Source organism: Drosophila tropicalis, unplaced genomic scaffold (genome assembly GCF_018151085.1).
Source record: "Drosophila tropicalis isolate 14030-0801.00 unplaced genomic scaffold, ASM1815108v1 contig_593, whole genome shotgun sequence".
Classification (NCBI taxonomy): Eukaryota; Metazoa; Arthropoda; class Insecta; order Diptera; family Drosophilidae; genus Drosophila; species Drosophila tropicalis.
Genome location: NW_027173070.1, coordinates 17,112,159 through 17,136,687, shown reverse-complemented (window position 1 = coordinate 17,136,687; position 24,529 = coordinate 17,112,159). Strand labels below are relative to the sequence as shown.

Here is a 24,529-nt window from a genome sequence, read left to right as displayed (position 1 = left end):
TCAAAAACAAAACAGATGATCAACAAGTTGCTTAGCATGCAAAATAGATTACCATATGACCAGGCAGAGACCTAAGGTAAAATTATCAAACCAAAAAAGGGGTTTTGAATATAACAAATTGATAACATTTGTTTATATGAGATTACTCTATGTTCCTTTATAATTTAATACTGCATTTACTATTGAATGGTTGTCTTTTTGTTGCAACAAGTTAAATTTGCTCCCAAAAGTATGCAAGAGGCGCTACAAGCATTCGTTTTTTGAAATATTCTGTGAGAAACATAAATAAACGGAAAAAGGAAACTTAGCTTGTACAAAATCTTTAATCTGTTGCAAATATTTGATACTCTTTCAGATGTGCCTACCAAATTTACTTTGAAAACGCGTTTGCCAAAAAGTATGCAATAGGTTCTTAATTCTTGTATTTAACCCCTTTTAGTTATACAAATTTCTTGCCCCCGTCTCTGTAATATGATTATTTTCCCTTTCTTGCGCCATTGGTGCTTTTTCTATTTACAAAGGGCCCGGACAAACAAACAATTTTTGTTTTTCATTAAAAGCTTAGAAGAAATTCATAACTCAGAAGGCTCGTCAGTCGCAGGTCTTTTGCATAAGTAAACAAAAATTGTTGAAATATATTTTTGGAGACACGCACATACACAAAATGAAGTTCGTTTTTTATTAGGTATTTAAAAAATAATTATAGTTATACATAAATTAACTATAGATTATAATTATAATTGCAGTTAATGGTAATAGGCATTTTGATGACTCTCGTGAAAAATGAGTTTCCCATTTGATTATTAATTTTAAAAAATGTCATTTCGAGAAATACTTTTCTGAGACTCAAATACTAAAAGTCTTTAAACATTTTGCACTCAAGCCAGCACAGGGGTTTGAGGGTTTTGACTCATTTAAAATTGCATCCGCCGTTGCTTATTGCGAAAACTGATGGCCAAAAATACCGCCAAGGCACAGCAAATCAGCTGGAAAATGAATTAAATTTTTCCATCATTATGTATTTATAAACTGTGCCCAAAAAAGGGTGTCGAAGTGACTTACCTCGAAGGCCACCAACACCCAAGAGACAATAATAAAACGTTGTTTTTCGTTCTCATAGAAACTCTGAATATTCTCAATGCAGCCCTCGATGTAGAGGTGATCAGAGGTCTGCTGCAAGTCCCGATAACAACTGGGTGGAATCAATTGATTGAGATGTATATAATCCTGGGCACTGTATCTGCCACAACACTCATATTTCTGTTGCAGCCCGTCCATATTGTTGGCCTGCCAGGCCACGTCCACAATCTGTTGCGCATTCTTCAACTCATGACCATGAAGGACCAGACAGGTACTGACAATTTGCGGTATGGCCAGAACTAATAAGAAAACGGCACTCTAAACAAAGGATACAAAGGAAACCATTTAAATATGACCACTTGCTAATTGGCATCAATATCAATATTTTGACTCACCGTTGCAGTCAGCACCACGGATTCCCTTATGGCCGCATATATACCAAGAAAGGCGAATATAACAATGATCGAACAGGCAATGTAGGCGGCTATGACAAACTCCTCGCTTTCCGAATCGGCATTGAAAGCAATCCAGCCAATGGCCCCAAAGGCCAAAAACTGTAATACAAACAAAGGCAATTTAGTGTCATTACACTGAGCGAACGTTTTATGATTTATAAACCTATAAATTAAGTGTAAAAATGAGTCAATTCACAAGTTTTCTTACGGTTTTAATAAAAAGCCTAATCTGAGTTACTTTATCCCCTAAAAACCAAATCCCAAATGATTTTTCTAATAATTTTACTTAACTTTATCCTTGTTAGACTCAATCAAACCTTAAATTTAGTTGAATTTATTAAAAATGAGTCAAGGGATTTTACTGCTATCAAAAACCCTAACCAACTACAAACTAAAATCCAACAAGCACTGGAAACGACTTGTAATACATATATCATAGATTCAAATTGGTTTCTTTGATATTTCGATTAAGAAAACAAGAAGTGGGTTCTGAAAACTAATATTACAAATAGTCTCGAGCTTCATATTCGTTGTTAAAAGTCTAATGTATCTATTTATATATAGTTAGAATTTGTTATTACCATAGCTACCTAATTTCTACCCCATATCCGAAAAGTAAAGTATATAATAAAACTGAAACTGAAAAACCACGAAAACCACAATAATACCCGGCAAAAATGTTTCACTTGAGAATACATTTTCCAAGTGCAGAATTATAGTATATAGCCTATTCATATGATGCAACTGCAATTCATTTGTGGGGCAATTAACATATAAAATGATATATGGAATAGTATAATCATTTCCTGTCAATGATGAATTTTGCTTTTGTCTGCTTGCGTATAGTCTCTTTGATGCAATTGGAAAGCCCTGGATTTGTGCACACATAAAAACACACCCTCAAGTAATCAGTATTGTACAATGTATGTGTGTGTGTGTCGTATGGCTTTCCTTTCCTTATGAGTATATAGGTCAAACTATAAACCAGAAAGTAAGTAACTGAATGTATGACATCATCATTATTCTCCCTTTTCCTTCTTATTTTAGGGGGAACGAACTAACAATTTGGTATCAAATTAGGTTAAAGCACTTCCTCCCGGCCAGGCTAACCGCATATACATATGTATGTAAATATATAAATTTGTCATGGTAACCACCAACAATTCTCTCACCATCTACACTTTGAAGTGGCATTCATTCAGGTGTATGAGAAAATGACAAGTGACAAAATTTATTATTATTAAGAATATTTAAAATTCAACAAGGACAAGTGAGAATATTTTCACTAAACTTGCAAGGCCTGCACCTAAAGATATACTTTGGAATGTATATTCTTATAGAGTATATATGTTTTCTGGTCTATTCACTTTGAGAATGAACTAATTTATAAAATTTTGTTGCCTTTTTGTTTGAAGTGTACATATATGACATCATTTGCTGTCTGTTTTGTCTTGTTTTTGAAATATACTCGAATTACAATTTGCTTTATACATTTCGTATATTATATGGAAAACTTACCGCCAAAATGGCATTCATTACAATCGAGGTAATCTTAACGCTTGTCGTGGCGCAGCCCATTCTGAGAGATCTGTTAAAAAACACACAAAAAATTAAATAAAAGTCGTAAAGAAAAATTGATTACACGAAATGCAGGCACTTAATTAGCTGCTTCTGCTGTTGATTCAATCACATTAAAGTATGTTAACCTTTTGGCCTTTTCCGAGATGTTTATTTTCAAAAATAACAATAATAAATTTCCGTTAAATATGGCCTCTCGTTCAACCGATTTTTAGCTTTTCAAAATTTTTTTGAACTTTCTCGTTCTGCGTTCGCGTGCAAACTGAAAGCGGGAAAGCATTTTTGTTTTTGTTATTTTCTTTACTTATTTTGGAGGGGAGAGAAATTGAGAGATAGTGAGAGAGAGAGAGAGCACGAAATTAATTGAGAGCGAGAATGCCATTGAGAGAAGTCCAAAATAAACATTTGCTCTCTTTTGAATCCCATGCGCTTGCTCAGGTCAACAGTTCCCAAGGCGCAACAACAACAATGACGTCACTTTTTGCGCCCAAATAATATAAATATTTTGAAATTTGAACACCAAATTTTTATACCCTTGCAAAAAGGGTATATTCATTTTGGTCAGAAGTGTGCAACGCATAGAAGGAAGCCGAGTTGATATAGCCATGTAGGCTTGTATATATTGCACGGGTTGCATATCTCAGAATCAGCCGGATCGGACAACTATATCATATACTTAGCTCCCATAACGATTGTGAAAAATTTTATGAAGATCGGGTGACTATATCATAGGAATGATCGAGCGAAAACAGTGACTTTTGTCAATAACTTCGTTTCTTTTGACGCGATTACTTTCAAATTACACATTTGTTAGTTTAATATATTTGTTAATGACTGTTTTAAATTTGATAAAGATCGGGTGACTATACCGTTCATTAAACTTTTTGGATAAAATGTTTGACCGCTTTGACGGCTTTACTAAAGGAAAGAGTAACAAAAAGGGTATACAAACTTTGACGCGGTCAAAGTGAAGCACGGCCGTCTGGTTTCTATTGTTGTTATCTTTTTTTGGAAAATGCTGGAGTGTAATGTATATTCAGAGTTTTCTTGTTCTTTTGCTAAACATCAAGTTTCGAGAGTTTTTTCGTTGGACTATTGTAAATAAAGAGGTCCACCGTGAAGGCTTTATTTTTGAATGAACTTTCACCCTATGATTCTAATAAAATTGAAAAAATATGTTCTGATGGGGAGCCCAATTTAGACTTGGGACAGTCACGAATCAAACACGAATGTCGGGATAATCCAGTCATCGTCTCCAAAGACTACCATACAAAATCGGCCGCCAAACAACCGAGTAATAAGAATTTATTAATTTAACTTGATAGGTATGTAAACACAACTAAGTTGAAAACATCAGACATCAAACTGGGTTTCCCTCTTGCTAAGCACGCAGCACCAAATAAAGGACGTCAGTGTTGCTGATAACAAAAAGCCGATCTTGACATAAAAACTGCTTTCGCAGATGAAATATGTCGACGAGAGTATTTCAAAAACGTGGCATATAAGCTGGTGAAATCGCTCAGGGTCTTCCTTTGTCGAAAAAAGAGACCTATCAAAGAAAATGCTATTGCTCTAGTCAAGAATATTGAAAATCGACTGTCAATAACAAGCCAAAATCGATCAGCAATGAAGCCTATTATGACCAAGGAACAAGGAACTAAGAAAGGTTTTTAAACAATAAAGTAGGGTTAAGCTTGCTTTCTCTCCTTATTTGGGTTAATCATTTACACTCGTGAAACGCGTCAGCCAATTAAATTCTTAATTGGCTGCTATTGATATTCCTTACTAGCAATAATTGAAAACTATACGAAAAATATGAAAAATAATTTTTTAACGACTTGCTGACACAAGGCATCTGTTGTTGATAGAAATTTTCTAAGAATACTAATAGTACTGGGAAGAAGTCAATTTGCGGCTTAATGCGTTTCCTGATACTTACTTAAATATATTACATTCCGTTGATAGTGCTTTTCCAAGAACTTAAGTCAATTCCGTAGAAAACTAGTAGGTTGAATCATGAGATGCGCAAACTGATTTTAGTTTTTGATATAAAAACTACTATTTTGATGTACTGGTAGAACCGTCCTCTTGTTTTGCAGTTAAATTGCCCAAATTATAAATGAATTATTAATTATTACAAATTAAATTTCCTAACCATATGTTTCTTTAATCTTAAGAACCAGAGTCAAGTAAGGCAAAATAACCTCGACAACAAACGCTTGGAAAATTCTTAAAAATTAACCAAATATTAATTATTTTATTTTTGTTTTAGCTTTTATTTTAAAACAGAAATGCTTTTTTTTTTTATTTGCCACATCCTAATAAAATTTCTGTTAAAACATTTTAAAATAACGTATTCGAGAACTTTACGAATTGCATTCATTTAATGCTTGATTGAATTGTCGGAATGGAGAACTGAATTAATAAATGAGCTCTATGAAATGACTCTGGTTGTGAGTAGAGTTCAATCTCGAGACTTTTCCATATAAACAAGGAATTAAAATTGTTCTGAACTTCAAATTCTTCGTCCTAGTCTTCTTTCCCCCAAGCCGGCAAGCTTTGAATGACTTTGGAAATGCCGGTAGAAGACAGAAACGATACAATCCTTAATAGTGCAAAAAATCCTTAATAAGATTTTTCAAAAGTTTCAGTCAATCGACAAAATTTATTTGGTAACAAAATGAATCTTCTTGGAAATGATTGTTCATTTATTGATTACATATTTAAAAGCATATATTTTGGAAAATGCCTTTGTTGGACTCAAAGACTAAAAGTTTTTGAAACATTTTGTACTTGGGCCAGCACTTGGTGAGGTTCTTTGCCCATTTAGCATTTTACCGGCCATTGCTTGTTGTTAAAAGAGATGACCAAAATTACGGCCAAGGAACAGCGAATCAGCTGAAAATTGAATGTAATTGCTCCATTATAAGTCAAAAAGGTTGCCAGTTCACTTACTTCAAAGGCCATCAATAGGCATGAGACCATGAAAAGAGGTGCCTTTTCGCTCTCATAGAAACTCAAAATCTTTGCATTGCATCCATCAACGAAAAGGTTATTGGCAGTCACTTGGAAATGCAGATAACAACTGGGTGGAACCATTTCAAACAATTTTACATAATCCTGAGCACCATTCACGCCACAACATTTATATGTCTGCTGCATAATATCCATATCGCTGGTCTGCCAGGCCATATTAACATCTCTAAACTTATGCAGATGAGGCATCCAATAGGTGCAGGCAATTTGCATTATGGTTAGAACCAAAATGAAAACAGCACTCTGAATATAGGAGGATAATAAAAGTATTACACTATTGGACACAATTTCAATACTTTTACCTACCGTTTTAGTTAGCACTGCAGATTCACGTATTGCCGCAAATATACCGACTAAGCCGAATAAGGCAATGATCGCACAGGTTGTGTAAGTGACAATAACAAACTCCTCGCTCATCAAATGAGCATTGAAGGCAATCCAGCCAATGGCCACAAGGGCCGAAAGCTGTATAAAAGAAATTAAATCTAGATTTTTCTTATATCTTATATTGATTTTCAGTTAAACAGGATCATCATAAGGGCATGGAAATTGCTTTGATGATTAATCTAGCAAAATGGCAAGGAGCAGGATAAAACACAAGAGGCGCGGACATGGCAGCGAAATGAATGAAATGATTTGATTTTTGATTATTTCAATAGAGAGTAAATTTTATGGTCAAGGGATTTATGCAGATTATTCAAAATGATGCAACTGCAATTCATTAAAATGATATATGGAATAGTATAATCATTTCCTGTCAATGATGAATTCTGCTTTTGTCTGCTTGCGTATAGTCTCTTTGATGCAATTGGAAAGCCCTGGATTTGTGCACCCAATAAAAACACACCCTCAAGTTATCAGTATTGTATATGTATGTATGTCGTATGGCTTTCCTTTCTTATGAGTATATAGGTCAGACTATAAACCAGAAAGTAAGTAACTGAATGTATGACATCATCATTGTTCTCCCTTTTCCTTCTTATTTTAGGGGAACGAACTAACAATTTGGTATCAAATTGGGTTAAAGCACTTCCTCCCGGCCAGGCTAACCGCATATATGTACATTGATATATTTGTCATGGTAACCACCAACAATTCTCTCACCATCTATACTTTGAAGTAGCATTCATTCAGGTGTGTGTGACAATGACAAGTGACAAAATTTATTATTACAAAGAATATTTCAAATTTAACAAGGACTGAATTTAAAACTTTATCTTTGAAGTGCTGTATGTGAGACCAATTGTTGCCTGATTTGTCTATTCTTGATACATAATTTAGAAAACTTACCACATAAACCGCATTTACGATAATCGAGAAAATCTTAACGCTTGTCGTGCAGCAGCCCATCTTGACAGTTCTGTAAAATGTCAAAAAATTAGATGAATCTCTTTTTCGACCGAATATTCTTATTAGACAACGCTATGTTTGGATGTGTAACAGTTCCAAATGACAACAAATGATAAGTTCAACACTGAAAAATAATAAAATCCTTTGTCTAAGACTCAACATTATACCGACAGTTTCAATCCTGCCCAATCCAAGATAAACCATGTACATATGTATGTGGAAAACTAGAAGTCAAAATTTCTGCAGCATAACCTTACCGCTCCGACCGATATGACCATATAAACTCGTCATGATCTGAATGATCTGATCAAGAATGTATATTTTAAATGCTCGGAAAGACTTTCTTGTATGTTTTAGAAACTTTTGAAGAAAATGAATAAACGATTTTTGAAATGGAATACAAATTGATAAATTTAAATAAGGGGTTTTAAATATCGGCTTCTTTTGATTTTATAACCTGTATATTTTTTGACTTTTTTTCTTACATAGATCCTCAAAACTAACTATAATAAAATAAAAGGACGTCTTGTCAGCCTTTTAAAGATTTATTTAAACTTTCTCGTTTTGCGTTTGCGTTCCAACTGAAAGTGGAATAATTTTTAAGTTTTATTATTACATTTAAATAAAGAGAGAGAGAAAGAAATAAACAGAGAGCGAGTTTGAGATTAATCCGAGATAAATGTAGTTTCTATTTCGAATCCCATGCGCTTGCTTAGGGCAAAAGTTCTCCAGCAACAATAACAACAATTAAGTCAGTTTTTGAACCCTTAACAAATGCGCAGAAAAATATTTTCGAAATTGGAACAACAAATATAATACATATGTATATACAAAGGCTTTTTCGGAGTTTCGAGTTATCTCTTTCAATTGTATAAATACATTAGATTTCGTCAGTTTATTGGTTATTGTTTATGTAAATCGTTGGCTTTTCTTTTTGTTTTTTTCTTCTATTAATTATTGTCACATCGTTTAAATATACCCTTTATAAATTTGATGGAAGAGCATATTAGTTGATATAATAGATAGGTATTTTTTTTAACTGTATATGCAGATCCGTCAATTGAAACTCTAAAAACTTGTAGTACAGATAATGGACAACAAGTCCGCATATATAACACAACCTACATTATCAGAGGGTATCTCAAAGTCATTGCCATAAAGGAATTAATGAAATATTTTGTTTTTGACTCTATCTGTCGTTAATTTTTTTGATGTGTGGGCTTGCTTCGGAAATGTCGTTTCATTGGAAACTCAGTTTTCCGCCCTCAGAAAGCACTTAAAAACCAGCAGTAGACTAACGAAGTTTGTATACTCTTTTCAAATAGCAAAAAAAAAAAAACATAAATACAAAAAAGTTTCATATAAAATTTAAATTACCAAACAGAAATTGAGAAAAAGTGCCTAATATTCTATATAACAATAATAAAACTATGAAAAAAGCTTTAAAAAGTAAATAATGGCAAATTTTTTAAAATTAATTATTATTATTATAAGTATAGGATATAGTTTTAAACTATCAACCTAACTATATTTTACAAGCACTGGCAACTAAGGCCTTCGGCTTAGACGAAAACTACATCCATACACTAGCCTGGGATTCGAACCCGGATCCTCGTTGTTCAGTTTTAAGTTAATACTCAACAGCAGTTTTTAATAATTATCCGTAACATTCAGTAAAAAATATTCCATCCCCAAAACTGATCAAACCTTTTTCAATGATAAAAATATTTGATATTTTTAATAAATAAAAAATTAGATCTAAAATTAAGCCACTTTATTTGGAAGTTTGTTTAAGTTTTTCATGAATTTGTTTTTAAATGCACATTTAAGGGTATACTTAAAAGACATAAACAATAGTATTATTCGGCGGCTCTCTTAATTATACATATTTAATTTTTCTTCTCATTCTCTCTTTCTCTTGATAAATTTTGAAGAGCTTTCCAATGAAGCAAACTTCCTCTCTGAAGGCCGTTTTCGATGTTTATTGTAGAAAATCATTTATAAAGTAAGGCTTAAAAGAAAAAATGCTGATAACTAAACAAATTACGCCTTACAGTAACTACTTTGGTGAGACTGAGAAATTATCAGACCAAGTTAAGTATTTAGGCTTAAAAGTGTATAACCAGAATAAAGGCCATCTCAATCATATCCAACTGAAAATGAAAAATAAATAACTCAGAAATTAATAATTTTACACTATACAGATCTTTCCTGTTCTTCAAAAGGCTCCGCCGCCTTCTCCAAGTAAATAGACGTTTAAATGTTCAATTTATGATCCTTGCAGGAACTTATTGGCCATTATGTGGATCATTAAGTCCACAGCAAAAGTACTCCAAATAAAAAACCATCTTATAACTCTTACAATAATTGCCGTTGACTGCTATCAGGTTTCTTAAAGATATTCTTTTGAGTTCGTACGAAAAAGACCACAATTGGAACCAATAGGATCAGTAAAGGACAAGTAAATGTCAAAGTTAAAACTAAGTTTAAAACGATTTATTCGACAATTTTAAAATGGTGTAAAAATAAACACTCGGGATTGAGCCAAAATGTTTATCTAGATTTTGACATTTTTGAAATTTATCAAAACTAGCTCAAGGTCAATAAATCTTACTAATTTATAATTTTTCGTTTTCTTACTAATTTATAAGATTTTTAAACATTGTCAAGAGCTTTATAATACTTTTTGGATATTGTGTAGGAGCTGCGGCCACGGATATAAAGCAACTGAAACACTCTGACCCCACTTGACTATTCCAAGCACAACCATCGTTAGAGCATAGACAATATTATGACCAAATGGATAAAACTAAAAAGTTTTCGGTGTATACAACAAGAAGTCAGCATAAAGAAGAGAGTCAAAAGAAAGAGATATAGTAAGAGTGGTAGACAGAGCAGAGAATGAAAGGGAAGACCTAGTCAAACTCACTTGAACAAACTATGTTCTATGTTCCACTAAGTCTAGATATCACGAGTGTCCCTCCCTTTTATCCTAGGCAATTAGTCAAAAACTGGGCAATTTTCTGTTTGATATGTATTAAATGATAAATAAAATGATATGGACACTCCTGTTATCATAAACCTATATAGTATCTCACCTATCTATTAAATATAACCATCTAATGTTTTCCTAATACCTACTTGAAAAGAAAAAACTAAAATGGGTACAGAATATTCGATACAGTCGGTTTGATTTGATAACAAATTGAAAATTTGGCTTGAAAAACGCATTTCCGATTGATTTTAAATGCATAAACACTGGGTAAGTGTATACAAGAAACACATAAACACACACATATGTACATACATATGTAAACAGATGGCCAGCTTAATTATAAATATTTGACTTTCGGTTTGTGTGTGTGAGCGTTTCCCCCTCTTTGATTGATTTTGAAGAGCTTTTTAATGACGCAATATCCTCTCTGAAGGCCTTTTCAAAATCCATTTGACAAACTCATTCATGGAGTAACGTTTAATAAAAAAATTTTCACAGTTTGCTTGGCAAGTGAACACATGAGTAAAGCAAAAGGTACTTGGGTGACACTTAGACATTGTGAGACTTGGTTTAAGTACTTAAGCTTAAATAACACTAAAGTTAACCAAACTAATTAATAGTTATAGCGACGTCTGCGATTTGTATAGTGAACGGCCAGAATGAATGCCAGCAGAAGTATCACCAACTGAAAAGATTAAAAAATATAATTATAAAAGACATTTTCTTAAAATAAATAAGTTAACTTACATCAAAGCCAAGTACAGTATATTCAAAGTAACGCGATGTCTTGGCCTCATCGGCGAAAGCATCCTCCACTTTGGTCAAGCAACCGGTTGTATAAAGGTTCAAAGGATTGACACAATTGTTGTCCTTGCAACAACTAGCTGGCACACTGTCATTCCAATGGCTGATATTAAGATAGTCCTGAGCACTATTACGCCCACAGCAAAGATACTACAACACGAAAAGTATGTCAAATCCTCATTCGTAGAAAAGTGTCTATTAAAAATCTTACCGTTGCCTGGACGACATCCATGCTACCTGGCTTAGTTTGTTCTAGCTCCCATTGTTTCTCCACAACATTCAGGGCATATTTCTTAAAGACATCCCTTGGATTCAGTATGATGAATGCCACAGTGAGACCCAATAAGATCAGCAAGAACGTAACATACTGAAATCGAAAATTATAATTTAGTTTCCTCGTTTACTTCTGATTAATCAAATACAAACCGTCCAAAGCATTCGTGGCGATTCGCGAATTGCACCGCAACAACCGAAGAGCGAAATCAATAGAATTACACTGCCAAGTATTAGAATGCCAATGGCAAACTCATTTGGCATGGCACCCCAACCGAGGCCACCGAATATTAAGACCACAAGGCCCAGAATCTAAAAAAATACAAATTTCAAATTAAAATTTAAATTTTATAATCATTTTATCTTTTCATTACTTGTTCGTTCTCAATATTAACTATAAGATAGGTAAAAAGGAACTTGAACCTGACTTGGCTTAAAACCCTATGAATATCTAAAATCATTTTAGTGATTTAATATATTAGTCTAAGGGTCAACGCTATTAATCAAGTTAAACTAAAGACTATGGTAGGTATTTTTAGGATCTTCCGCATTCTCGCTAACCTTTCCACAAAATGTTTGTTTTGATATTGATTAAGTGGCTTTTAGCCAAACTTTTTTCCTTCTTATTGGATCTATTACTTAAAGTTTGGTATATATCAGATATAATAGGCTATAAGTTTGTCGATTCGGACTAAGATCGAAATTCAATATAATTGCCAATATCAATTCGGGACGTATTGGTCCAGCTTAAGGTGAGATGTAAAAGAGCTAGTCCTTCGCCTACAAAAACCGATTTATTATTTATGATATTGTGTGTCTGACTAAAGTATTAATAATTGAACTATTTATAGATTTTGCTCACACCGAAATGATTCTCATATAAGCAAAAGTATCTTTAGCTTAAAATGGTCGTAATAAATGAGTCAAAATCACGACTCAGTGGGCCAAGTTAGAGATCGTTGGCATTCCCAATGGATTCGTTCTCAGAATCAACGGATTACATCTATGAGTCATTGCATTCAGAAAACAAAGGGGGCGTCATAATGGCATTACGCCCATGATTAATGGGCTCAAGATGATCTAGACAATTTGTCAACGAAACCACTAATCACACCAGTGAATGAATGCTATTCATTTCTAAGTGTGGCATCATCTTTTTCTATTTTTTTGGTTTGGCGGTTTGTCGTCATCATTTGTATTCCGGTTTTTGAAACTAATTATAATGAAATCTAGATGCATGACGCAGTTATGTTGCTTCCCTGAGCTTTGTATTTGGCAAAGCTTTTCCTTTGGCTTAAGAAACAGAATAAACTTAAAGTATACCTCATAAAAACCATTAACAATAGAAACACAAATACACACACAGACACTAACACCAATATGTTATATTCTGTCATAAGGTAGAAGATGATATCATCTACAAAAACGCTTTCGGAAATTTGCGAAATTTCAGTTTTGAATTGAATCACTTTTGCCGTTCACGAAAGAGTTAAAATTGGGAAACTTACCCCCCAAAGTATATTGAAGAGAAACAGGGAGTACTTTATGGTTCCAGTAGCGCAACCCATTTTCAATATTTTTGTTTTTTCCAATTACTTTAAATAGGTTTTGAAAGAAGAAAAAACTGAATTAACAACACGTGCAACAGTTTGCTGGGAGTCTATTGAGATTTTCAAGAGAGTGTTGGTGGAGCAACTGCGGCCACGGTCACGAACGAACTGAAACTCTCAGGCCACAGACCCGGTATTCCAACCAGCTAGCTGCTGGCTGCCCTCTGGCAAATGAAAAAGCAAAGCAAAGCGTTTGCTAATGCAAACAACAACAGCGCATAAAAAACAAACAAATAAACAAACATAAAGAGCAAAGGCAAAAATAACAACAAATTGAATATGAAAAAGAGACAAAGTTTTTGGGGAGAATAGGGAGAGAAACACATAGAGATAGACAGAGAAACTCTCAGAGAGTCTGAAAGAGAGGGAGAGTAGCTCTGAGATACGCTTGACAGAACTGAAGTGCACTGCGGTCTATGGCGCTAGCTTTCAGCTAACCTAGGGGTTACCCATGTGTCTAGCACGAGTCTCCCTCCTTCCACTATGCCATTAGGCTCCAATACCAACAACATACGGTACACGAAGCCGAACGTTTGAAACTAAACCGGTGCGATTATTGAAACATATTGCGTCATTCGGAAGCAAATGGCTTGGCGTATACAACACGAAATAGATAAGATGCTATAACAAATTAGAAAAGTGAAAGATCGGTAGATTGTTTGGAATTCAGGGAGGGCATCGATGCGTAACCTAACGAAACTATAAAAACAAATTGGGCGTAATTTTCGAATAGCAGATAAGAGTAGTAAGTACAAGCGATTAACGGAATTCGGGAATGGTACGAAAGGTTTTTCATGGGACAATTTAATCTACTTATAATCTTGTATATTCCTTAATAGACAACTAATCTGAATAATATGCTTACTACGCCCTCTGAATTCCATTTGATGATAATATAACCCATATTCTGATATAGACCAACCAGGTTATGAGTTAACAATAACAAGCTCGTCTTTATTTCAGATTCTTGATGAAGAATTAGATAAGATAATAAATGAATAAAATTGAGTTATAATAATAATAAAGTTGTATCCGATTCTTAGAGCCAACTATTGTGACTTCCCCTTCTTATAACAATTAAAGGAGAAACCAAATATTTGGAAACATTTTCCCAAAACAGATGTGAACCTCGAATACTCAAGTGAATCAATCTATATATATAATGTAATCTCATCCCTAGGCATATTTGAACAATTCATTCACAAATCGCAATTCAAACTATTAGTTAATCGAAGACTTTGTTTAGTTCAAAATTTAATTCTTCCTAGCAATCAGATGCCAAAATAAGAATTATTTGCATTAGTTTTAACTTAAGTAAACAAAAATTCAACTGCTTTTTAAGTACCTAAAGATGGAAGCTCTTTGGATGTCACTCAAATACATGAAATTCAATTTCGCATTCGTTTTTATTGTAAAGTTTATTAAACCCAAAATAAATTCGTTGATTGAGCTTGTTTATGGAAAAACGAGAGAGCATATTCAATAACGATAGCGTCTCCGGTCGTTCTGGAAGCGTCTCATCAAGCAGAAAGTACATATGAACATCAGAGCCTATAAATTTTATAAGATAAAACTAATTAATTGTTATATCAAAGGTAAAGTAAACCATTCTGCTTACTGTAGAGAAAAACGACACCCATCTGGTATCACTGGAGTAGTTATACAAAACAAGTAACTCATCCGTAACAGCCTTGGTGCAACCTTTGCCATAGCGTGGCAAACTAGTATTGTTACCCGGATAGCAACTGCTGGGCCATTCTACACTTTCCTTGATGGTAAAATGATCTTCGGGCTCATTTCGTCCGCAGCACATATACTAAAGACTAAACGTGATGCAAAGTATTCAATTAAGTGAATAATAGAGCGTGAATTTACCATGGTTTCTATATAATTCATGGCACCTGGTTGCACTAACTCCAAATTCCAGCTACTTTGAACTTTCTCAGCTGCATATTTCCTGATGTACTCCTCATCGAAAATAGTGGCAAAGACGCTTACAAGATGCACCATCATTATGACCAACAATATAAAGCCATACTAGAGAGAAGTAAATAGAAGTACATACTTATAAATAAGTAAATATGTAAAATTCTTTATATATGTGTATGTATGTATGTCTGTTTGTATAGGTTCATTCCACTTACCGTTGCGGTCAACCACACACTCTCCCGGCAGATGCCACAGCAGCCGATAATAGATGATACAAAGAGCATACCACCAAAGGCATACAAATAGATTATATACGTGGTAGGTGCTTGGCCCATACTCATTGATGCTATCCCTATCAGCAGAAGGCCAAAGAGCTGCCAAGAGTGTTAACTAGATTAACTTGCCATGTACACATACATATATAAATTTGAGTTTCTTATTCTCGATTCTTTTTCTCCTTTGAGGGAAAAGTCAAAATTCAAAATTAGAGTTTCAATTGTAAGTCTCAATATTTTATCTTTACTTTAAATATACTAAGAAATTTTGTAAATTTTTTTTCTTATCGTTTCCGCTGACATTTTATCCGAGATCTATCTACAAGATGAATTTCAAATACAGTTTGTGTCTCTTATTTTTTAGAATAATTTGAATTCCTATCGTTTATTTCCAATTCAAGGAAATCGTTTTGCTAATATTTAAATTTATTTATTTTTTTGCAAACCAAAAAACGAATAAATTTTTCGGCCTTGTTTTATTAGTTTTTGTTTTGTTTGATCAGCGAGATATAGAGAAAGAGAGAACGAGAGAAAACAAATACCCCGGCCGCATTTCATGAATACAAAGATTTTTAGTACACTGAAGTATAAACAGTATGTAAATTTTATATATTCACCGATGTGCCCCTATATCTGCACATATGCAGCCAGCTTTAATTGTATATACGTATATTTTTGTCGGTGTCCAAATTATTTCAATAATCAATTGATCATCAATTATGATATCACACACATTGTGTTCTCTTTCTCACTCTTGGGGGTTTTTTTTTATGTGTTCTGTTGGTTTGTAGTTAAGTTTGAAAAACATTCAATTTGATATTCAAATAATTTGCCTTTGCTAGAGTCAACATGATTCTGGGGTACTTCAGTCTTTCATTCTTTGTTTTGATGGGCCTTTTTAGTGATCAATTCTTACCGCATTTAGAGTAGTGAGTATGTTAAGAAAACACTTCATACAGGCAGTGGTGCAGCCCATTGTGAGTGGCTTGCGGTGGCAGACACTTTAAATGCAAATCTCTAAACAATGAACAGATGTGGCGAACAGCACAGACACACCAAAATAAAACCACAACCAGTCGGCTGAAAGTCAAACAAGCTAATGATCCGGCCAAGCCGACTGGAATCCAATAGCTCTCTTCGGTCAGTGCTACCAAAATTTATGGGAATTCTTTAGTGAAGGCGCGAACAATATGAAGAGAATTTCATAGAGCAATTCAGCAAGTGCTGAGCGGGGTCTTAGAATGACAGATACATAGCTTCGATTTCGGTTAATATTTTTTGTTTGTTTGTTTACTTTTCCTTTATTTCTAACTGCAAATCAACTAATTGAATTAATCAATTTGTTCTGGAATACATGTATTGTAGGGGTAGTTATTTAATTTCTGTATATGGAATTGATTTAATCATCATTATTGATGGGAGATTCATCGTCCTTGATTTTAGTTTTGGCATGTTTGCGGGCCTTGCCCATAAAGAAGGCTGTCAGTAGACCCAAGAACTGTAAAGAAATCATAGAAATGTATAAATATATTTTTTGTTTATTGGAAAGGAGATTCTTTTTACTCACCTCGAGGCAAAAAATAGCCACACAAGCGTAATAATTAATTTCCGCTTGTAATTTCAAATTTCCTGTCGCCTTTGTCGAGCAACCCTCTTGAAACACATGCGAAGGATTGGTACAATCGAAACTATAACAACAGCTGGCTGGTAATGCTCCTTGCCCCTCATTCTGCTCGGACAAGTAATCCTGTGGCCCCTGTAGGCCACAGCAACGAAATAGACTGTGTATGGGTTGCATGGTATCCAAATGATGAGTTTTTGCATCAAACAAACTTTGAATCCGTTCCTCGAATTGTGTCATCAGTTGATCTTTGGTCGATGAGAATGTTAGGAAATATGTGGTCAGCAAACCCATAACTAATATGGTAGTAAGTAAATACTGCAATACAACAAATTAGATCATATAAATTCTGAATTCTTCTATCAGTGTATTGTTATACTCACATAAATTGAGTATTTATAGGACTCTTTTAGAGCCACATAGACACCTAGAAAGGCAGCCGCGAATACAGAGATTCCACACAAGGCAACCGCATAGCTGCCATAGACCGAAGAGGCTGAACCCCAAGTGACCACTCCGCAGGAAAAGAAGAAAATGTTACAGCCCTGAAATCAGCAATCAAAGTAAAGTTTTGTAAAGACTTTTTGGTAAATGTTTACTATTACTACTCGGGCCCAAAACGCCCTTAAACTACATAATTTTGGTATCAAACGAAAGAGAAAAATTGCACGAGCACGACCTCAGCTGCGCCTTGGCGATTTATTTCGTAGTTTTTGAGTAATTAACAAAAGAAAATTAATATTTTTAGCGGGACTATAGCTAAAAGTAGCCTTTTCCGGCTAAAAAAAGCTGTTCAATTTTGAGATGGTGTTGCCAAATGCCGAATTTTGGATACTCGAATACGCGGGCATTTTGAATCTTTTGTTCGCACTATTCTCAACAAACGAAAATATTGTTGAGTTTACAATATTTCTTGATTTTATGGAACAAATATAGTTTAGAATACAATATTCGGCTGCCAGAGCAGCCAAATATTCGTCGACTTTAGAAATTAGATTAAAATATTTGGCTACCAGGGCGGTCAAACAGCGCGCCAAATAAAAAATAGCGTTTGACAACACTGAAATCTAGCTTTACCCGATTTTTCCACTTTTCAACATTGAAATCTCGAGTAGTAATAGTAAACATTTACCGACTTTTTTGTTAAAATTTACTATTTGAGTGTTGAGTAAGTGTAAAAGGTGTATATGTGTATAGTCCACCATTCCAACACTGGGACTCTTTGCTTTTATCTTTTCCTCTATATTCTGTGTCTAATTCAGTACGTAAACTTTTTTTAAAGTTGGTGAAGTGCAATCAAGTGAAACACATTAGTCTCAGAACCACCCCAGCCGATTGTCCTTAAGAGTCCCGCAAATGAATCGTGATAACATCGAGATAGGCTTCAAACAACGTACAATTTGCAGACTGCCTTTATTGGTAAACCTTTTTATTTTAGGATTTGGAGATAATCAGTTGCACTACATCAACCATCAAAAGGAAAATAATGACAGATCAAATTCATTTACATCCTTAATAATTATCCTAAGCAAAGCTTAAACAAAAGTTTGTCCTATAAATTGATTTTTTTAATGGTTTTTTATTATTTTCCACAGGCATTTGGTTTTCATCCTGAATATTTAACACCATAATATACACACTTTATTTCTATCTCGACACTGCCATCTATGGACACTTAAATACTTGATTACCAGTTTGACAAAATTTCAACAGTTGCTTCAATTTGTCTCAAGAACTCGGAGATATTTAAAGAAATATGTATAGTCCAAATTGTAAGGATATCCCAAAATATTCTTCTAGAGGACAAACACAGTTGAATATAATGTTCAATACAATGATCGAAGAATGTACACTTCATTTAAATAAATTTGATTTGTAGACATTAAGAAAGATTTCACAAATTTTGTTATAGAATCTTGATCCTAAGGAAAACTATAACTTATAATTAATGCAGAATAAGTTCGTATAAGGGAAGCGAAGGGGAGTAAATTGCGTCTTTCAAGACCTAAAAAATAGTATATTATTTTGAAGTTTTATCGATGTATACACAATGACAATGATTCTTCCTCTAACTCAATACGGAATGATTGTTAACTGTTTGTATCTTAACAAGATGTTTTTTGCTAGAATTGATTGATTCTTTATCGCTTAAAAGCTAATAATAGCTAGTAATACCCAATTAAAATATTAATATAAACACAGGTAAACAGGTGGTACTAAATGCACAGGTAATCAACTACCTTATAAAAAACTTCCTGCTCAAAATAGCTTCCCGAAGACATTTAAGCTAATAATTAACAATAAACTTTTGATAATTAAAGTTAACCTTTTTCTTTTGATAACAATAAATATGTATGTATGTTACATATGTCAGTTCATATAAATATGCTTCCCTTATTAGCTACACTAGATACATCCTGTCTAAAGTTACTCATTGGGAACATTCCATATAAAAAGTTTCTTTTGTAAACGGAAACCCATTTTTCCTTAGAATATCCGTTCATTATGTAGGTCACATAACAAATTAATGCCTACCCTTGGGGGCATCAACTGCACAAGACTATCACAAATGTGTTGTGTGAAAAAAGTTATGTAAACCAATCGGCTTGTCGGTCAAAACTAAAATGCGAGTAATTTCATAATGCATTCACATCTCAATGACCTTCCCAGCCGGCTTATGTGTTTGTTTTGTATATATTCATTATCGCATTCATATTCATTTATTTATATTCGGCAATATGCTCGAGCTAATGGGGCAAATGGGGAAAAAGCCCAAGTGCTGACAGCTGGTCATTGATATATAAATACATTTCCTCTTGATTTTTGTTTATATGTACATTAAAGCGCGATAATTTCGTTTCTTATCCCATATGCAGTTTATTGATTTTCTTTTCGGTCTTATGCAAAGGAAATGATAACTTACCACAATCAAAATGCAAGTGGCAAATAGGGCATATTTCCAGGGAGATATTGAAAATGATTTCTCCATGTTGCTAGTTAAAGAGGAAGAAGTTAGATTTGTTTTGTTAGTTATCTATTTTTATTGTGACAAAACAATCATTTTTTCGCTCACATTTCGCGTGACAATTACGAGAATCTATTTCCCGAGGCGTGTCCGGAGGTTTGGGTATTGTTATTTTCCTTTTTGTTTGTGTGTGTGTATGTTGTTTTTTTTGTTGGTTTGTTTACGCACGATTAGGTCAAATTCGATTAAAGCTCAGCACTGTTTAAGGTCTGAGGTCGCAAAAAGTTTGTGTTCCTCTGTCACAAATGCTGGCAATGGACTAAAACGTATCTTCTATGTCAGACATCGTGGCTTTCGCTGAATTTGGCAGCAAAACTAACGCAGGCGCAGTACAGGGCCCACAAATACAGGGTGCTTTTCGTATGTAAGTGAATGCAATTAAAATTAGATTAAATTTTGAAACTAGAAGAAAATGAAAATTGCTCCACACATGCCTATAATAATATTTAGTTATCAATAAACTGGCAAATGGCAAAGTGTCTAATTTTAATTATGGCACTTTTAATATGCCTCGTGCAAATAAAGGTAAAAACAAAAATATATAAAAGCCAAATAAATAAAAACTCATTTCGTAATTATTTTGAAAAGGCAGCTTTTTTGAGATTCAGCAATATCACCTGTGAGAGCAAAGATGAATCTTTGGCCAAAGTGAACTATTGCCATTTGAAGACGCTCGGCAAGGGCAGAAATAGTTTCAGTCTGCGCTATGATATGCTCTATCCAGTCTATAGGGATATAGGAGTATAAACAAAATGTATTTGCTTTTTCTCAGATATTAATAATTTTCTCTATAGTTCCATTTGCGGTTAATGGTCAAGGGTAATGGTCGTTGGAAACCGTTTCTCTACGAGATCAATATAGATATGTGCAAATTTTGGAAAAGTCGCTATAATTCTATAGCCAAAATGGTATTCGCTTTCTTGAATGGTCATACAAATATGAATCACAGTTGTCCCTATTCGGTAAGTGGTTTTCCTTTTCAGTTAATCTTAAATTTAAATCTAATATATTTGGTTTTGTAGAAGGATAAATATATAGCAATTGATAATGTGCTTAATACCGAGGTATCGACCAAACTTCATGGCCTGCCTTTGGGAAAAGGTTTCTATGCTCTGTTCACACGTTGGTCAACCAACAACATAACCAGAGTAGAGACAAATATCTACTTTGAAATTGTCAGTACTTAAAGAAACATGTTTGGTTTGTTTTATTATTAAAATTATTAGTTTGATCAACAAGAAGTAAAAGTTACTTAATTAATACTTTGAACTTTGTTACATCCAGACGGCATTATTTCGACGACCTTCATTCTTTAGGCTGCTAAACAATAGCCAGCCAAAGACAGCTCCCACAGCCTGATAGTAAAGATTAAATTAACAAAACATAATTAAGCAAAATATTTCGATTTACTCACCTCGCCAATAATGAGCAGCCAGCAAACAATTTTGAATACCAATAACTTGTCATCCAAATACTCCACAAACTTCGCCTTGCAACCTGATGGAAATACACTGGATTTATCCACACACTTGTGATCCAAACAACAACTGGCGGGTATAGCATGATGGATTATCCAATAGTCCTCGGAACTGTTAACTCCACAACATTGCAACCAATTCTCATAGTAAGCCAAGGCTCCAGACTCAGTGCGTTCGGCATCCCAGAGTTGATCGAATCCTTGATTGATGCTCCCCGAAATGCCATCCTTAGTCCCATGAGATGCCATGCTAAGGAATAGCAGCTGGGCGAGTATTACCAAAACAACAGCCCCAATATACTGTAGAAAAATAAATAGAAAATTAAAACTAATAATGTAGGCTAACCAATTTAAACAATATTTACAATTTATGCTGAATAAAGTAAAAAATAAAAGCAAATCGGAAATTTGAAGTACACTTTACACATCAAAACATTGAACATCTGGCATGAATAGGCTTTTCAAATAGTGAGTAAATTCATAAATTTCTTGATGTCATCAAAAAAAGTTTAAGCAAATTCGAGCTATGAGTCGCAACTACTTTGGAACGCATCAGATATTGGGAATATAAAAAGCTCAAGGATTCTTAGAAGAAATCATTTGTCGTTATGGCCAACTTTTCGATCATCTTTTTCCGTCGAATGAGTTCTAAATGGTTTTTGAAACTCTATGGCATCATCAGATTGTTTTAGTGAGTAAAAGGCATATAGATAAATTCAGAAAATAATACAAGATTCGATTTAGATACTTTTCATAGGACTTAAGTTAATGTGATCTCTTCAGGTAATTCTGCTAGGGCTAGCATTACTACTAACATTTTTAGAAAATGTCTTAACTTTCTGTCTATAATTGTATTACCAACTAATAGTAAGTTCCTGCATTAGGGATTCTTCTTCTTGTTTCCTCTTAAATAGTTGACATTCTTTTTCCATGAAAAAGCCTTGCAAAATGTCTATATTAAAGTTAATTGTAATTGAATACTCACAATTAGTAATCGAACAGGTGCCTCTTGTATGGCCGCCAGAAAGCCAAAGACTGCAATGATCAGTATAACAATGCCCAGGCCAATTATCAGGCCCCCAGCCACATTCTCACCGATGCTTACCGCATTCTCTGCGGCGCTGATCAAAAAGAATATGCCAAAGGCAATCAGCACTATGCCAAGCACCTGTAGAAAAATCGAAATACAGAATATTATGGACACGAGTCATAAAGCTCACACACAGGTGATGCTGAGATAGATGATTACTCACACCGAAAATAAAATTGAGCAACAGCAGCAGATGCTTCACTGTAGTGACTGGCAGACCCATGTTGATGCCAGAGTGTTAAGAGCAAGACTAAAGGCCTGGACTGACTGACTGGAGAGGCAATGCCTGAGGCTGTGGACTGGCTTTTGTTTTGGTTTGCCTATTTAAATCGGCGAAAATGTTCAAAATGCATTAAATTAAAACAATAACAGAAACGGAAACCAAAACAGAAAGAAAAACTGGTCCGTAAAAGGCAATAGCAAGTTTTTTTCTTCTCTTATTCGTTTTTGTTTTGCGATCCGTTTGGCTTTCGCTGTGTGCTGACCGTTGCCTCTCAGTGACATGAATCAACTGAAACACTGTGTTTTTGTTTTGAAAATCGTTTTCAATATACACAAACATACATATTTGTTCTAGCTGTCTCGATATATACATTTATAGATGTTGAGCAACAGAGGCGGTCTGAAATGTGAACAGTTTTTGAGCAAAAGCAATTTGTGGGGCCATTTTATTGACCTATACATTTTGGTTTTAAAAGAAATATATAAATACTTGTAACACTCTTGTTATTAATTTCGAAGAAAAGAAAAACCCTGTCCTTAGTTTACAGAAAAACATTTGAACTTACTTGACCTTGAACTTATTTATTGAGTTGTTGAAAAACTTAAACTACAATAAGACCAGAAACTATTTTTATGTAAAATAAAGAAAAATAATAAATTTGAAATCTCTTTTTTGGAAATTTAAGTGTGAGAATGGCAGTAAAATATATACTTACATACTTATTTGTATATTGTGGTAGTAAGACCAACAAAGATTTTAATCCATTTCAAAAAAACTATACTCTAATTACATGCTAACATTAAAAACACTAATTTTAATATTAAAATATGAAAAGTCCATTCGTTAGTATCAGTGGCGTAGCCAGAAAATTTTGGGGGGTTAACATGTTTTAGGATCAAAGATATTGAATTGGCTGAATCAATTTTATAAGAAATGAACCAATTTTCGGGGGGTTTTATCCCCAAAACCCCCCCCCGTTACTACGCCACTGGTTAGTATGTATATTAAAGATTTTTTATTATTCATGAATCGATATTGAATCATAAGATTATTTGAAGAAACATCAAAATATTCGATTTAGTAGACGATTTTTATTAGTTTTAGTTCAATTATTAACATTTTTGAATTTATGTGGAACTAGGTTCCGATTCCGTAGAAATAAGTAGTCCCGTTTGATTTAGTTATATGATAATAGGTTTTATTTTAGATTATAATTAGGTTTTAGTAAACTATAAAAAAAGAATTGAATGGTAATTGTTTCGTCTTTAGGTTTTAACACGTCTTTCGTCTTTAACACTTCTTTACTTCTTTTAATAAACTTCTTTACTTCTTTTTCGTCTTTAATACTTCTTTAATACACGTCTTCTCGTCGTTGGCTCGTCTTCAAAAGTTCTTCCTCCTCGTCTCGTAGCAGCATTGCCACATCGTCGTTTTTGTGGGTCGCTTGCCACCTCGTCTCATATGGATCGCTTGCCACACCGCCGTTTAACAGCTGTTTCGAGGTGGTCTGGCCATTCGGCGTTACCAACCCAACCCCACATTTATTTGTAAAGCAAATGTCAATTGAAAGCTACAGCAATTAGAAATGAGATTAAGTTGTATCACTACTATCCATTTTTTTTATAATTAAGGAACAGTAGCTTTAATAAGTCTCTATTAAGAAAAAATGTAGATAATCTGAGGTATAAAGGGTTTAGCTCTTACTGAA

The 24,529-nt window shown here is 34.0% G+C and overlaps 7 protein-coding genes across 7 annotated transcripts; 1 reads left to right on the top strand and 6 right to left on the bottom strand.

Annotated features, from left to right (window-relative positions):
- Positions 1 to 656: 656 nt before the first annotated feature.
- Positions 657 to 3,366, bottom strand: LOC137577537 (protein late bloomer-like). Its single transcript, XM_068291027.1, has 5 exons — positions 3,242 to 3,366; positions 3,054 to 3,123; positions 1,476 to 1,634; positions 1,063 to 1,398; positions 657 to 986 (listed from the first exon to the last, which is right to left on the bottom strand). Exons 2-5 carry the CDS (start codon positions 3,111 to 3,113, stop codon positions 915 to 917), a joined length of 627 nt encoding a protein of 208 aa, XP_068147128.1. The 5' UTR covers positions 3,114 to 3,123; positions 3,242 to 3,366; the 3' UTR covers positions 657 to 914.
- Positions 3,367 to 5,766: 2,400 nt separating this feature from the next.
- On the bottom strand, positions 5,767 to 8,074 carry LOC137577538 (protein late bloomer-like). Its single transcript, XM_068291028.1, has 5 exons — positions 7,985 to 8,074; positions 7,440 to 7,509; positions 6,456 to 6,614; positions 6,069 to 6,392; positions 5,767 to 6,011 (listed from the first exon to the last, which is right to left on the bottom strand). Exons 2-5 carry the CDS (start codon positions 7,497 to 7,499, stop codon positions 5,940 to 5,942), a joined length of 615 nt encoding a protein of 204 aa, XP_068147129.1. The 5' UTR covers positions 7,500 to 7,509; positions 7,985 to 8,074; the 3' UTR covers positions 5,767 to 5,939.
- A 2,882-nt stretch (positions 8,075 to 10,956) lies between these two features.
- Tsp42El (Tetraspanin 42El) lies at positions 10,957 to 13,276 on the bottom strand. Its single transcript, XM_068291024.1, has 5 exons — positions 13,080 to 13,276; positions 11,725 to 11,883; positions 11,510 to 11,665; positions 11,242 to 11,448; positions 10,957 to 11,179 (listed from the first exon to the last, which is right to left on the bottom strand). Exons 1-5 carry the CDS (start codon positions 13,137 to 13,139, stop codon positions 11,108 to 11,110), a joined length of 654 nt encoding a protein of 217 aa, XP_068147125.1. The 5' UTR covers positions 13,140 to 13,276; the 3' UTR covers positions 10,957 to 11,107.
- Positions 13,277 to 14,660: 1,384 nt separating this feature from the next.
- Tsp42Ek (Tetraspanin 42Ek) lies at positions 14,661 to 16,440 on the bottom strand. Its single transcript, XM_068291902.1, has 5 exons — positions 16,302 to 16,440; positions 15,326 to 15,484; positions 15,057 to 15,218; positions 14,800 to 14,997; positions 14,661 to 14,732 (listed from the first exon to the last, which is right to left on the bottom strand). The coding sequence occupies exons 1-5, from the start codon at positions 16,359 to 16,361 to the stop codon at positions 14,661 to 14,663; spliced, it is 651 nt and encodes a 216-aa protein (XP_068148003.1). The 5' UTR covers positions 16,362 to 16,440.
- Positions 16,441 to 16,647: 207 nt separating this feature from the next.
- Tsp42Ej (Tetraspanin 42Ej) lies at positions 16,648 to 20,299 on the bottom strand. The gene is made up of 5 exons (XM_068291010.1): positions 20,080 to 20,299; positions 19,930 to 19,999; positions 17,390 to 17,551; positions 16,953 to 17,324; positions 16,648 to 16,883 (listed from the first exon to the last, which is right to left on the bottom strand). Exons 2-5 carry the CDS (start codon positions 19,993 to 19,995, stop codon positions 16,785 to 16,787), a joined length of 699 nt encoding a protein of 232 aa, XP_068147111.1. The 5' UTR covers positions 19,996 to 19,999; positions 20,080 to 20,299; the 3' UTR covers positions 16,648 to 16,784.
- A 224-nt stretch (positions 20,300 to 20,523) lies between these two features.
- LOC137578230 (uncharacterized) lies at positions 20,524 to 21,272 on the top strand. The gene is made up of 4 exons (XM_068291901.1): positions 20,524 to 20,556; positions 20,620 to 20,772; positions 20,826 to 20,993; positions 21,054 to 21,272. The coding sequence occupies exons 1-4, from the start codon at positions 20,524 to 20,526 to the stop codon at positions 21,216 to 21,218; spliced, it is 519 nt and encodes a 172-aa protein (XP_068148002.1). The 3' UTR covers positions 21,219 to 21,272.
- Tsp42Ei (Tetraspanin 42Ei) lies at positions 21,215 to 23,095 on the bottom strand. The gene is made up of 4 exons (XM_068291016.1): positions 22,762 to 23,095; positions 22,494 to 22,676; positions 21,446 to 21,808; positions 21,215 to 21,386 (listed from the first exon to the last, which is right to left on the bottom strand). Exons 1-4 carry the CDS (start codon positions 22,819 to 22,821, stop codon positions 21,306 to 21,308), a joined length of 687 nt encoding a protein of 228 aa, XP_068147117.1. The 5' UTR covers positions 22,822 to 23,095; the 3' UTR covers positions 21,215 to 21,305.
- Positions 23,096 to 24,529: the final 1,434 nt, after the last annotated feature.

Bases quoted from the DNA above. Each gene is read 5' to 3' on its own strand.
- LOC137577537 (XM_068291027.1), bottom strand. From the start codon at position 3,113: ATGGGCTGCGCCACGACAAGCGTTAAGATTACCTCGATTGTAATGAAT. The intron at 1,635-3,053 runs GTAAGTTTTCCA...TTTGTATTACAG, and splicing joins TAATGAATGCCATTTTGGCG to TTTTTGGCCTTTGGGGCCAT. The intron at 987-1,062 runs GTAAGTCACTTC...TTCATTTTCCAG, and splicing joins GGGTGTTGGTGGCCTTCGAG to CTGATTTGCTGTGCCTTGGC.
- LOC137577538 (XM_068291028.1), bottom strand. From the start codon at position 7,499: ATGGGCTGCTGCACGACAAGCGTTAAGATTTTCTCGATTATCGTAAAT. The intron at 6,393-6,455 runs GTAGGTAAAAGT...TCCTATATTCAG, and splicing joins CTGCAGTGCTAACTAAAACG to AGTGCTGTTTTCATTTTGGT. The intron at 6,012-6,068 runs GTAAGTGAACTG...TTCAATTTTCAG, and splicing joins GCCTATTGATGGCCTTTGAA to CTGATTCGCTGTTCCTTGGC.
- Tsp42El (XM_068291024.1), bottom strand. From the start codon at position 13,139: ATGGGTTGCGCTACTGGAACCATAAAGTACTCCCTGTTTCTCTTCAAT. The intron at 11,884-13,079 runs GTAAGTTTCCCA...GTATTTTTTTAG, and splicing joins TCTTCAATATACTTTGGGGG to ATTCTGGGCCTTGTGGTCTT. The intron at 11,180-11,241 runs GTAAGTTAACTT...TAATCTTTTCAG, and splicing joins ATACTGTACTTGGCTTTGAT to TTGGTGATACTTCTGCTGGC.
- Tsp42Ek (XM_068291902.1), bottom strand. From the start codon at position 16,361: ATGGGCTGCACCACTGCCTGTATGAAGTGTTTTCTTAACATACTCACT. The intron at 14,998-15,056 runs GTAAATTCACGC...TTTAGTCTTTAG, and splicing joins TGAATTATATAGAAACCATG to TATATGTGCTGCGGACGAAA. The intron at 14,733-14,799 runs GTAAGCAGAATG...TAAAATTTATAG, and splicing joins GGGTGTCGTTTTTCTCTACA to GCTCTGATGTTCATATGTAC.
- Tsp42Ej (XM_068291010.1), bottom strand. From the start codon at position 19,995: ATGGAGAAATCATTTTCAATATCTCCCTGGAAATATGCCCTATTTGCC. The intron at 17,325-17,389 runs GTGAGTATAACA...GTTGTATTGCAG, and splicing joins CCTATAAATACTCAATTTAT to TATTTACTTACTACCATATT. The intron at 16,884-16,952 runs GTGAGTAAAAAG...ATTTCTTTACAG, and splicing joins TGGCTATTTTTTGCCTCGAG to TTCTTGGGTCTACTGACAGC.
- LOC137578230 (XM_068291901.1), top strand. From the start codon at position 20,524: ATGGCACTTTTAATATGCCTCGTGCAAATAAAG. The intron at 20,557-20,619 runs GTAAAAACAAAA...TATTTTGAAAAG, and splicing joins TATGCCTCGTGCAAATAAAG to GCAGCTTTTTTGAGATTCAG. The intron at 20,773-20,825 runs GTATAAACAAAA...TTTTCTCTATAG, and splicing joins CAGTCTATAGGGATATAGGA to TTCCATTTGCGGTTAATGGT.
- Tsp42Ei (XM_068291016.1), bottom strand. From the start codon at position 22,821: ATGGGTCTGCCAGTCACTACAGTGAAGCATCTGCTGCTGTTGCTCAAT. The intron at 22,677-22,761 runs GTGAGTAATCAT...ATTTTTCTACAG, and splicing joins TGCTCAATTTTATTTTCGGT to GTGCTTGGCATAGTGCTGAT. The intron at 21,387-21,445 runs GTGAGTAAATCG...CTTTACTATCAG, and splicing joins GGCTGCTCATTATTGGCGAG to GCTGTGGGAGCTGTCTTTGG.